The sequence below is a fragment of the Pagrus major genome, chromosome 23 (assembly GCF_040436345.1).
Source record: "Pagrus major chromosome 23, Pma_NU_1.0".
Lineage (NCBI taxonomy): Eukaryota > Metazoa > Chordata > Actinopteri > Spariformes > Sparidae > Pagrus > Pagrus major.
In genome coordinates this window covers 17,213,108-17,226,703 of record NC_133237.1, presented here as the reverse complement: position 1 = coordinate 17,226,703, position 13,596 = coordinate 17,213,108, and the positions used below count along the sequence as shown (strand labels likewise).

The 13,596-nt window shown below is 42.2% G+C and overlaps 1 protein-coding gene across 1 annotated transcript in view; it reads right to left on the bottom strand.

The window, feature by feature from the left end:
- Positions 1-276: 276 nt before the first annotated feature.
- The window catches only part of LOC141020124 (ras-related protein Rab-26-like), a 55,893-nt gene continuing 42,573 nt past the window's right edge, over positions 277-13,596 (bottom strand). The window contains exons 6-9 of the mRNA XM_073495182.1: positions 3,711-3,776; positions 2,547-2,603; positions 1,680-1,756; positions 277-1,306 (exon numbers count right to left, since the gene is read on the bottom strand). Coding sequence (XP_073351283.1) covers positions 1,207-1,306; positions 1,680-1,756; positions 2,547-2,603; positions 3,711-3,776 — 300 coding nt within the window. The 3' untranslated portion in view covers positions 277-1,206. The remainder of the gene's footprint in view (positions 1,307-1,679; positions 1,757-2,546; positions 2,604-3,710; positions 3,777-13,596) is intronic.

Sequence of the window (13,596 nt, the reverse complement as noted above, 5' to 3'; positions counted from 1 at the left end):
CACGTTAAATTTGTTGTCCTGTGAGACGATTCTCTCGAGATCTCATGTAATTTGTTATCACGAGACAATGGAGGAAATTATACGTTCAACCTTTGACCGTTTAGGGCTTCACATCTGTGTCATATACAATACTAAGTAACACAATCGTCATACTGTTGGACTTTATCTCCACCCACGCTCTTATTCACCATCTAAAGTGCTATTCTCCTCCATTAAAACTTTTCTTTTTAGACATGCAGAAAAAAAGTATTTACATCACGTTTGTCAAAACCCCAATGTATAGAGATTACACACAGTATATTCGACCATCTGGTTTTAATAACATTTGCGAAACAAAAGAAGAGAGAGAGGTTGCATTATTGGAAAAAAAAAAAAAATCCCCCAAATATTTGACACATGCGCTGCCATGTTTGTGAAGTGACTCGATACTTTATTTATTTTTTTTGCATATAGCATGAATTCAAATCTACTAAAAGAATCACTTCATGTGGCTGATGATGCTATTCTGTACTTCACATCCTTGTGATGCACAATAGCAACAGCCGTTTACCTTTAATGTAGAAGAAATAATACGTATTCCCAAATATCCACAGCTGAATTATGGAAATGCTTAGATTTAGTTTATGCTGGTGAGCTAAACTGGCTGCATAGAGCCCGTCGAAGTACTGACATGAACACCGAACCAAGGACAGGAGACACACCACTGTACATCTGTCGTATGAACATTCATCCACACTGGATCGAGAAGAGAACAACCAGAATTATGACTGTTGTTGTGAGGAATAAATGGCTGTACAAGACATGTATGTTTTTGTCCGCATGTGATTAAGTCCCTTCACAATAAAACGACCACACAAGTTAATGCAAAGGTGTGACTCAATGGTTAATAACTGAGGTGTGCAGCGCATGACTTTGCCTTTTGCGAACCGTAACCTGGAGCTACACTCACAGCTGCAGAGTGAGGTCGCCGAGACAAAAGCAGGACATACAAGATGGAGTAGGGCGGTGAAATGAGCGCAGGACGACAGATGGAGGGCGCGTGGACGGAGAAAAAAACAGAAGGACGAAAAGGTTTATACCTCGCTGGAGCTGACTCCTCATCTCTGATCGGGCTAGATATGAACACCGACTGCATGAACATGAGTGATCCACACACACATAAATACACACACACACACGTAGATCATAGAATGACCAGGGCAGGCTTTAAGACCTGCAGCAGCCTGTGCTCTTCATCTCCTTGTTGACGTACTCCTGCAGCTTAAACTTCTCACTGGGTTCCTTCATAGACCGGTGCTTCAGCTCCCTGAGACAAAGGACGAGGACAAGGTGAGGTGAAAAAACAGAGTATCCCTCCTTTAACACTAAAAATGACCGGTTTTTCCAAGACAAAATGCCATTTTAAGAATCTTAATTGAGATAATTGACCTTTCCGTGAAAATATATCTAATTATTATTCCTTGCCGAGTACTTTTTTATGTCTGCAGGGGAAAAGCTAACAAGCTGACCTCACGTAAGGATGTTTTTCTTTTCTTCTCAGCTATCTCCAGGGTCAAAAGTAAACCTTCGCATGAACAATGTATTCATGTTTCTTTGTGACAGTAAAATGCTTCATCTTCATAGCTGTTTAGCAGATTAAAATGGCAAAACATCCCTTAATTGGAGAGAATAACACTCACTTCGCCACAGCCGTGAAAGCCAGCTCCACGTTGAGTCCTGACCTGGCGCTCGTCTCCATGAAGGGAACTCCGAACTCCTGCAAAGCAATGACAGCTATTGGAGAGATTCACTCGCTTAACACTTTTCTAAACTCTTCTAAGAACTGTACGAGAGTTTGCAGCCACAGAACTGTGAGGCTGTTTACTTTGGGTGAATCCAGCTCAGATGTGATAAATTTCCCCAGCTTTTCCTCTGCAGGGGAATTTGTCTCAGCCCACAGTGATGATAACTGATGGGCCTTCTCCCCTCCCAGGCCGAGCCTTAAGTTACTTAGTGGCACTTTATTGCTCCCACTTCTGGAGAGAATCACTTGGCTGTTTGGCTGTTTCCTATTTGTTTTGTGTGTCACGCTGCGAGTCAACACTCGGGGAGACTGATAAAAAGGAATGTTTGCTCCCGGTTTCAGTGCGTAGTGGTTGTATTTATGGCTGTGGCAGGAATCTGTACAATGAAAGCTCATTATTAAATGTTTATTATCTACAGGAGGGCGATACATCTGAGGTGTCTGGCCTTTTCTGTGTCTCCTCACGGAGCAGAAAGAAATCTGCGAGATAATGAGCAAAAGTGAAAATGAGAACCGATCTCTGCGTAATCCCACCTCTCTGTAATATTCATATTCCTCTCATCTGTCATTGAAATTCAATCAGTTATACAAATACATGTGGAGAATTTCATTAAAAGAGACATCGCTGCCTTCACCGGTCTCAAACGAGGCTTTGATTTCACAAGAATCAAACGATAAGTTGAAAACTTTCCGGTTATGTAAAGTGCTGCTTCTCGCTGTGACACCTGACAGTAAAAACTGTGCCAACATCTTTGTTATTTACCTTCGCAAGCCTCTCGCCGTCTTCTCTCTTCACCACCCTCTCATGAGTGGCATCAGCCTGGTGAGACAGACAAAAACAAGGTCACACATCATGCAGCAACATCAGCGCTAAAACCACAACAACCACCCACCCAGCCAGCGCGGAGATCTGCTCGCTGCATGTCCACAGTTTACACACAAGCCTTTCCTGGTGTTCAGGTCTGATGGCAGCTAATGAGTCAAGATTGGCTCTCAGGGTGCTAATTAAGGGCTGATATATGGAGCGTGGGGGACAGAGCTCCAAGGCAGAGACATCTGTTCTGTGTTCAGAGGGAGGCATGTGAATGACAGTTATAGACAAAAAATGTGTAACACTGATATCTGCGGATTAGCAGCTTGAGATATTGTCAGATGTGTGCGCATGTGTGCTTAAAATGAACGGGACCAATTGTGCTTTTAGTGTTATTATCAGGCACAACAGTCACAGATGATTGACTGACTGAGCTTCAGGTTGATTACTTTTTCAAATGTAGGTTACTTGAACATATACACTGCTTAATACTGTGCATGTGACCTGCGACTGAATATATTTTATTCCATGTTTAATATTTAGGAGCATGATTTTTTTCTACTTTTTTTAAAAGCCTTAAATGATCAGAATTTGGACTGGGCTTCTAAATTCCCCAACCTGATCCAGGATCTGTTGGACGTTAACTACAAGTCCAATCCAATGGAGCCCTCGCTGTGGATCAGACTGGGCTCTGACACGTTAATTTGTTCTGTTAGACCAGTGGCTGCACACAACATTAAGATCCTGCAGGCCGTCCCCATCCTCTCCTTTTCAGAGGTTCAAATTGGTCCACCGTGGACTAGGCTACATCTAGAAAACCTAGAAAACCCGTCAACCAGCGCAACAGCGTGGCTCATTGCATGTGTTTTTAACAGTTTTCGGACAACAATGGAGCACTGAGGCACAGAGGAATAAGCGCTATGAAATTTTGGATATACAGACAATAGGCTGCTTGTAAGTAGAATCAATTCATTTTAGGTTTTGATAGTTTTATGTCTAATGTTGTTGGACTTTCTCCATAAATCCATCACTGTATGGAAAAATCTAATCCATTTTAGTCTGTACCACCAACGTCTTCTACTCTGTCTCTATCAAAAATTTGCCATAATGCCTTGCCTTGTTTCCGAGCAGCATCAGCACCACATCCTGTTGGGCGTACTCGTGGATCTCTGTCAGCCATGCCTGGTAACAATACAGGACAAAGAGACAAGAGAGAGGAGACAGAGTAACCGTTAGACAGGGAATAAGACATTATGAGTGTAAAAAAAACCTGAAAAGGAACATACCGAGAAGAGAGACGAGGAGAAAGAGGAAATATGTAGCACGCATAAAAAGTGCTTCAGGAAAAGAAAACCTCGTCTGGGGACTTGACAAGGACGGGCCGGAGCATTAAATCTAATAACACGAATAAAGAGGAGGCAGAAAGTGAGAGTGACTACGGCATTTAGAAGATGAATACGGGTAAAGAAAAAAAGGAGAAAAACTGAGGCAAGGACAAAGAGATAAAAGGATAAAAGCAAGAAAGACAGATGTGAAAAACATTCATCATCTGTTTAATCAACACTGTCTGCTCACAGTACTGTACACAGGGGGAAGATGAAGCTTTACCTGCTACACCTCTGACTGTAAGGGCTCTGACACCACCTGAACCATCCATCCATTCACTGTCAATGAGCATTTAATCAGCTCAGACACCTGCGGACCCCCTGCTGCTGAAATAATGTCCCTCATCTCAGCACAAAGCTTAATTGTACCCACAGTGAATTACTCCACATTGGATTTCTGACTGGCTGGTGATCAATGCAGCTTTTCTTTAGTAGTCCTTCTCCACAGCCGGTTCTCCTCCGGCAGCTCCTGTAATTAATTCTGGTGATGACTCTGTGTTTGCGTAGGGATTTCAGCGGGGTCACCTCCAGCCAAAGGTCATGTTAAATAACAGGAGATGAGACAGACAATGTGTTGACACCGCCGCCTGTGAATTTCAGAGCGTGTGCGTGCGGTTAAGGACGACTATATGCATGTGTGTCAGTCCTTCGTATAAACAAGAGGTATGTGTTGATATGAAAAGTCCTTTGTCTGACACCGTGGGTCAAAATGATCTGAATGTACATTATCTTGATAAATACTGAAATAAGATGGACATGTTAAGACGAACAAGCAAACATATCTCGACCATTATTGGATGTATTTCCACGAAACTTTGCACAGATATTTATGGTCCCCAGAGGATGAATCCTAGGGATTTTGGTGACCCTTTAGTTTTGGTTTTAGCTAGGCTACAACATGTGGTTGCTAGCTTAGGTGATAGCAAACAACAGACTACTGCGCATTAGCAGTAGGCAAGGGTGTGTGTGCCTGTGTGTTTGAATTCAGGTCAGAAAAACTGAAAAACTGAAGTGGACATTTTGAGAATCAAGTCAAAGTCTTCTTCTAGCGATCTGGAACTAATCCACCATCTTTAAAACCGTCTCTGTCAGTCTGCAGCGATGGTCAGACCTTCCCACATTTCCACTCTGGCGCCTTGAGCCAGTCGTCTCCAGTCAATTCCACAGAATGATGCATGGCCTTCTGCAGGCTGACGTGATTAGCATTGCATGACCATGCTCCAACACGCAGGTTCTTATAAATAAAACATCTGCATTTCTGCTCAGCTACCACACCATCATACTGCCAACTCATGCAATAAGTCACTCACTTTCACAAAGGATGTTAAAAGGTTTATTGCACTCGATTTTATTATATCCTGGCTTTCTATTTGGACTTATTTTCTGGAGTAACAGCCAAACTTATCTCCGCTATCGTCGGTTACCATCTCTATAAAATATGTGTTCCCTTTAAGCAGTTGTACAACACAGCTTATAGTACATTTACATCAGATTTTGTACCATATTTAGATATACTATGTCTTTGTGTGTGAGCATTTAACTATTCTGCCCACACGCTTCACCACTTGTGCATTTTAGTCCTCCACTTTATTGTCTTAGCTCAAAATAAATGCTGAATTACATTTGCGAATTCACGTGCTTTGGATTTAATGAGGTCAGAGAGGTTCGGTGACTCGGAAAACCAGACGACGGCTCAGAGGCTCTTTAATAAGGCAGTGAGCTCCACCTGTGGGGAGCGGAGTGCCGATTGACAGGAACATATTAAAGACGTTTAGAGAAAGGTCCAGCTGAGCCCTCTGCTATTCTGAGATAAGTGGAGGAAGATTGAGTTGGGTTAAGTAGAATTTGCATCACCGGTGCTCTTCAACATAGTGCTGAAAGAGGCTAAATGTTACTGAGGAACGTTTTGTATGTGGATAATTACCTGCTTCATGCATAATTCAGCTCTCAAGGTTTCCCATCATTCACATCTCGCCTCGCTGTCGTCCACTGCTCGTCATTGCCGCTTCTCTATAAATTCTGCCCCCTGAAAAAATAGTCTGTTTGTATGAGGTAAGCTCTATCAATCAACTAACTAACATGTTTGCTTTGTAATAGAAGGATCGTCTGTTCAACTTTGCAAACTTTCATCCTCCCACAACAAGTCTAAACAAACCTCTGTTGGATAAAATATGACAGCTTTCCTCTGAGCGATTCTGCACATATGCCGCGATTATCGTTAATGAACCATAGCTTGTAATTAGATCATTCAGCTGTTTATCCCCCCATGGTTCATTTCACAGATACAATCAATGATTCCAGATGATGCCACTTGTCATCTTTGACCAAAGTCTCCTATTATCGTTTGATCACAGAAGCAGAAGGACATGCGCAACGACTCGAGAGACCGAAATGGATCGGTGCAGTGAATGGGATACTTGCATTATCATTTGAATCAGAGAGAGGATACATATGTGCATTTATACTTCTAGACTTAAGAGTTTGAGCATTTATTCATACATAATTCTTGGTGACAGATGTTTTTTCAAGTTTACATCTAGAAGAATTCTTGAAGAATAGTGTTGTCATCTGTTGTCAGTATCTCATCTGTATGTTGCAAACAAGGCTTGAGTAAACACCCGGATTCTACTCTGATCTGCAGCAGTTTACCGATGGGCGGAGAGTTCAGAGATTACTTTTAAACTTTCCGGATTAAAAAGTGGAGTTATCTTCACTCCCGTTTATCAACCTGACTGCAGCAGGTGACCTCCATTGTAAGCTGTAATGTTGACTGCTGACTGGAGCTGGAGGGGAAATGTACTTTACTTCATGAATGTAAGGCTACAAAGAGTAGAGGGGAAGAAGAAAAGCGAGAAACCGGAGTCTCCGGTGAGTGCTGAGTTGAGTTATTTACCCAGATGCAACACACAGATGCACACAACCTCGCTAGCTTACGGCTGAAGTACTGTACCTCAACGTCATCTAGATGTTGGGGCGAAGAGACATTCCTGCAAGTAAGGTGAATAAACACAAATCACTCCTGTGGTCAAACTCGCTTTGCTGGTTGTTAGGGAGTGTTTATGTATCTTTCTATTTAGAACAACAGGGCTTTAGTTCCTATAAAGGCTCCAAATATGTCTAATATCCTCAGTGGCTGCGGCTGAAAGAACTGGGCTGGGTTCATCTTTTATTCAAGACTAATACCTCCAGCCAAATGCTCAGAGAGCAAAATGTCAATGACAATGTGCACCGTGGCAGGGGCAGTAATACATTCCTGTGCGCCTTGCCCTGGCAATGGCAAGTCCCCAAGTAGTATCGCAAATCGAATGCAGCTGGAAGTTTGTTGTGTTCGTAAGGGACAAAAAACCTTTAAGAAACCCAATCGAATTCAGCTGCTCGATTCCTACTTTTGCGCACCACCTTCTATATATTTTGTCAGCAGTCTAGAGCTCGGATGAATTAAAATGTCAGTAAAACCTTTCAGTCAATATTAACAGCATCAAAAGTTATTAGTTCCAATATATTACATTCCGTGAAACCAAAATGCCAAATGCACCGCTGTCTGCTCAACTGCAGAAGCAAGAGACAATAACAATGGCAGGGACACAGGGAGGTACACAGAGATGGTGCCAAAAGGCAGCAAAGTGGTGAGACAGACAGTGACGGTGAAAGACAAGACAAAGACCAAAGGATCTGTATCAGAGAGGAAGAAAGATAAAAGCCAGGCAGACAGCTGCTGGCAGCTGCATCGCGACATTGGCGAGACAAGTTGTCACTGGCAGAGGTATGTGAGGGTACTTCTGATGTTGTATCTGTTCTCCTTTTGTTGGCACCGACATGAGAAAGCAGAGCGGTGTCCTACTCGAGGGTGCGAGACGAGCCAGGTCAGCTCATGATGTAGGAATGCATTTTTAATTATATTTTTTGACGTTTAAAACTGTGTTACAGGCACGGGTGGAAGTAACAAATGACATTTACTTTTGTTACTGTAAAATTAGACAGCTCCTGATTTTTTGTCTCTAGTTTTACAGTTGTTACAACTAAGAAAATGTTTGATATCACGTGGAATCTTACATATCATGAATGTACATCATTTTTTAACATTAAGTTAAAGTTACCTTGACAAACATTACCAGTGTTAAAGAGAAATATGTCCAATACTACTGGCAAGCGAGCTGTTGTCCTCAGGGGAGGAGAAAGGCGTCCCAGCTGGGCATGTTTGGCTTTGTCTCCGAGAACAGCGAGATGGCTCTGTTCAGAGAGAAGTTCCTGGACTGGACGGGCCGGACTGGAGGCAGCGAGGAGGGGGTTCCTGTGTAGGGGCCGTCAATGGCTTCTCAACAGGTTAGCATAAATAGTATATGAGTATTTCTTTGAAAGAAGAGCCGATAACGGTGCTATAGGCTTTTCACGTTGGAAAACATGTTTTCTCTCTGATCTTAATTGGTTTGCTAAGTTTGATTCACCAACAGACTCCGCTGGTGGTAGCGCTCTCCTACTGTTGATCTGATTAGTTGAAGTCAGACGATGACAGACAGATGGTTCATCCAATCACCTGCAAAGTATTTTTTTGAGAATGCCTACCCATTCAACAAACCATGTGGTGCAGGTCAGGTCAGGTCAGGTTAATATTTCCGTCCAAACAGCAAAAAATATCTCTAACATGAGCAGAAAATTTCAGTGATTTCCCACGTGTTCTGAAAAGTGATGCACTTTGCATCCGATTAGAGCTCAGCTCATACTCTGCTGAGTACAATAATGAACGAGACTTTAATTCCTCAAGGAGCCTCAGAGTGTCTTTCCATGTGACCCGGCTTTCCCTCTGTTGTACTCGTGTCTAAGCAGATTTGCTGTGGGTGACAATGCTATTCTTGCCAAGCTTTGATCAGAGTATTACACCATCAGACAGAGTGGAGAAGTCTGCTCCAAACAACGGGGCAGAGTCAGACTGAGCGTACCAGAGGAGCGCGGGGAGAAAGTAGGCCTTCTCCCCTGAGAGGAGGTTTAAGCTCCACGAGGCAGCTGAGCTAAACGGAGTGACACTGTGTCACTGTTTGACACTGAGAAAGCTCGTCACACTCGGAGCTGTTTCATACAGAAAAAAAAAATCTATAACCTATATTTAATTTAGAAGAACTGGGGTTTACAATCATGCATTAGCATTTGAAAATCTGCTTGTTGATGTTTTGGGGAAGTACCCATGTGTTCGTCTCCACATTTTACGGGCAAACACAACATCTTTGATAAAACATCAGCAATTAATTCTGTGTTATAAAACCAGCCAAAAAAAGAAGAACGCTGACAACAACAGCCTTGTAAGCTGATTTCTGTGGCCTGACAGGGAAGAGAAAGGCTTCTATGTTCATAAAAGAGCAGCTGATGCGTCGATCTGCCAGCGAACATGGTTTTGAAACGCGCCTGCATGACTGATGTGCTTTGAAAAGTTGCAGCTGTAGAGCGAGTACGAGCACGAGTTTAAGCGAGACGCGCACAGACGAGGGGCGCTCCTCGCTTCTGTCAACGCCCTCCGCCAATTAGCGTTCCTGCTGTGGAAGCTAAACAGAAGCGCTGACCTTAAACCTGCGCGTCGCTTTCAACCAGTGATGAGTTTACACCTCTTTAAACAGCGTTAAACAAACCAGGTAAAAGGCCTACATATGGAAGGTGGCTGCGTCTCAAGTAACTCGTTAAACCAACCCTGCGGCTGGAAAGACTATTTAATATCACAAAAACAACACGATGAAAGAGATGTCAAGTGAATTAAATGATTGCTTTGCTTGAAGGAAAGCTGCTCCTCGACTATCTAAGCCCGTCCTTTACAGATTTTTAAAAGCGATTCAGCTCGGCCCTCTGAGCAAACAGCACAAAGAGAGGAAGGAACACGAGCACACGTTGGCGAAGGGAGAGAAATTACCGGTGAGCTGAGGATGAAACAAGGTCACAGCATTTGTCTCGTCTTTGGAGAGAAACTAAACCAAAAGAAAATATTGAAACTGTGCCTGGGTTTCTAAGTTGCTCTGAAACAACAAGTAAGCATGTGTGACTCTCCTTTCTCAGGTTCAAGCTTTAGTAAAGCAGCTGAAGGCGAAAGTTTTAACAGCCTTACATTATGCAGTAAAACGTGAGATTCATCCTCGATTCATCCTCCACACTACAACATATTAAATAGTTTTATTGTTTTTGTTTCTTCTTCGGTGATGTAACTAAAAAGGACTGACGGATGGCAGGTTAACAGGGGGGATGCATCATCACGTCACCTACTGGTGAAAGGTCATTATCATATTCGTTGGGCTCTAAGTAGATTTGGTGTATGATGTTTTTGATTCAGCAACTCTTCAACTTTACATCTTCAGACCAAACAACATGCGTGCCGGTGAGAAGAGCAGGTGAGAGATGAATCAAGTGTTTCATGAGTCGCAAGTGGTCAAGAGTGCAATCACTTCACACGCCCTGGGTCGTCAACCTTGCAAATGATTTTCTACTTCTTAGAATTATGGATATAAAAGATGAAATCAATAATTTAAGGTTTTCAATAAGCTGCGAAGGAAAGAATGGAACGGGCAGAATGTCAAGTGCCGGCAAAGCTGTGATTTAATGTGCGGAGGCCGAAATGTCCCAAAGCTGAGGAGACAAAGAACAGGAGTCATTAACCTGCTAATGTGCCTCTACGCTACATTTTCATTATAATAAATTGATGCACACACCATCTCATGTAACCTCATGGCAGGAAGGCAGATGCAGAAGTTCTCCTTGTTAGTGGCGTGCCAGTTTTTGAGATTGTGTGCACACACACCGTCCTCATTATCATGATATCCTCTGTGACATCTGTGCCAATTGTTTCCAGAGACGTGTGCTGTGTGACAGAGGGGGATGTGGGGCTCGGTGCCATCCTGTCAATCAAACTGATATCTTGTCAGTCCTCATGTCAGACCATGTAAACACACATCCTGTCTTTAAAATCTGCGTTTTTGATCTCAAAAAGCTTCTATTCTTGAAACAAACAGTACCTGATATGAATCTCTGTTTAAATCAAGTGCGTTCACTGTCACGGTAGATATTCTACATTTTAAATTTAAGTTGAGAGGCTGAGATAAAACACAGAAGAAGAAAACAACAAGTGTGGAAGAGCTCAGAAAACACCTAAAGCCATGTGTAGAGTTTGCTGACTCTGATACAGTCACGCTGTGTGGGACGAGGCTGACCTCTGCTGAGATACCTCGACTTTGACGCACCGTTTCTTCTTCGGCTGCCACGAATCCAAAAAACATCTCAGATCCAGTGCTAATGCCTTGACATGCTGCGGGCTTATTAACACTGGAGACAACAAGCTGTGCTGTGCAAACACATACTGTAGGCAGTAGGTACTGAATGTTTATAGCACCCGCGCAGTGATGTGTTTAATTGTTCTGGCTCTGCCAAGGAAACTATCAGCAGGTCCTCACTCTCTTAGATGTGAAGCAATTAATTTCACTGTACTGCATATTCTCTGGCTATTTTTACAGTATCTACTGAAAATCTCCATCTCCTTTTGTCTTCAGTGTATGTTACAATAAAGCTAAGAATTACAGTACCTCAATATCTTATTCATGTCTATTTTCATTTTTCATTCATGTTTTGTGACCAAACTATATAAGAGTGTGCCAAACATACATTCTTGCAATAAAAACTACAAGCTCTGTTTGAGGGAAATATTTTGCTCTTTATCTGCTTGTCACCAACTGTGTCTGACTGCTGTTTGGTGCTGGGAAGGTATGGTCCTAAATATTGATTATAGCTCCTTTAAAGTATTGATAGGTGAAGAAGTATTCTAGCAGTTTAGTATGAAGTTGTGTGTGCGACGCGGTTTTGTTTTTTTCTCCTGGTGGCTTCATATCCCAGCTGGAGCATTTCAAGCTGAGCCTTGTGCCTTTCTGATTTGCTGACTTGCTCATTTATTGTGAGTTAAATGGTTTCTTTTGTGGTTGTTTTAATTGCTTTCACTGTTATTTCTGACTTTGTTGTGCTGTCGATCCCAAATCTGCACAGGGCGTTTTATTTTGAAAATTGACTGATTGCTCTATGCCATTCCTGTGTCTGACTTCCTGCCTGGCTCGATCTCCTCTGTGCAGCTTGATGTGGCATCTGTCCGCTTCTGTCAAAAATACCATACCGACTACTGTAACAGTATACAGATAACGCAGATGTGTCCAGTCGAATCTGGGGGTGAGTCTACATCCATACTAGCAGCTCAGCAAGGCTGTACGTAGGCACAGGTAACATCAGAATCATAACATGCCGACACCGACGACGGTAACATGTTTATGCTAAGAAGGTAAGGTAAGATGCAGCATGCTAAAAACTTTTGTTAGTTTTCCCTGCCTGCGGGCTTCATCCCAAAACAAGCTTAAGGTTTTAAATGTTTTTCTGGCCCAAGCTGAGATAACCACTTATAACATCATCATTACTATATTTGTTGCAATAGTTAATTCATGATGGCCTCTGCTGCTAAATTAAGGAGTACAGTATTTTTGCCCATTATTTTGCCACTTTCCATCAGTAGTCTTTTGGTTTTTGTTGCAGATTTTTCGAGGTTTCACCTGCGGGACTCCTGCACCATCCCAGTAGGCTGTATCCATTTCTTCTGATTGCTTGACAAAATGACATTTAGAAAACATAAGAGCAAGTTCCTGTTCCACAAACAATGCCATAATTACTCTGCATTACACAAAGACCTCGCTGTGTTAATAGTTTTGCGCAATTTACTAAAATCCAATCTGTTTGTGTCATTAGACAAAATGAGTATAATTAGTGTTGATGTTCAAATTTCCCTTCACCATGTGTTCATGTAGAAGCCACCTACACTACACTGGGGTCCACTTACTATTCTGCTCACATGTATAATTGAAATCCATTTCACAGTCTTTCTGTTCCAAACAAAAGCTATAAGGTCCTGCTGTCGGCATGATAAAAGGGTTACAGGACTGTGATAAAAAGCCAGAGTAACCACAACAAAAATAAATAATGACGCCCCTGCATTTGTTAATGCCAGTTAGAGATAAAACACTCTGAAAAGACTATACAGATGGAGAGTGACAGGGTTTTTGGATATGCGCTGCTGGATTTTGTGTTAGTGTTTCTCTAGAGGATTAACAGTATTTGTCTTTGGCCGATTGTTTAACTTGGACTAAGAGCAAAAACACACCTCAGTGCATAAATGATTAGGAGGAGAGAAGGTGCAGTAATATCTGTAAACTGAGGGAAACAAGAAAGTTCACAGAGCTTGGTTTTAGAGGGATCACGTATTTTCCCTGAAACTGTAGTGTCAATAGTTTCTGACGGGAGAAAGGAAACAGGAACAGTCACTGCAGACAATGACTGGATGACTCATTTTGTGCAAAAAACACAGTGCAAGACTCCTGACTCCCAGATTTGATAAACTGTATCATATTAGGAAGGTTTAGTAAAGTAGTAGTAAAGTAAAGACAAAACCCCTAAGGTTATAGGAAACTTTTAAAAAAACACTCCTGCGTTTGAGATTGCAAATGGTTTTTTTTTCCTGAAGCGGTAAAGACTCTTTCTCTCTTCTGTTTTCTTGTTTGTGAAACAGACGCCCAAGAAAATCTTTTTTGTTGTTTTGTTAGTCTCAAAACAACTTTTTT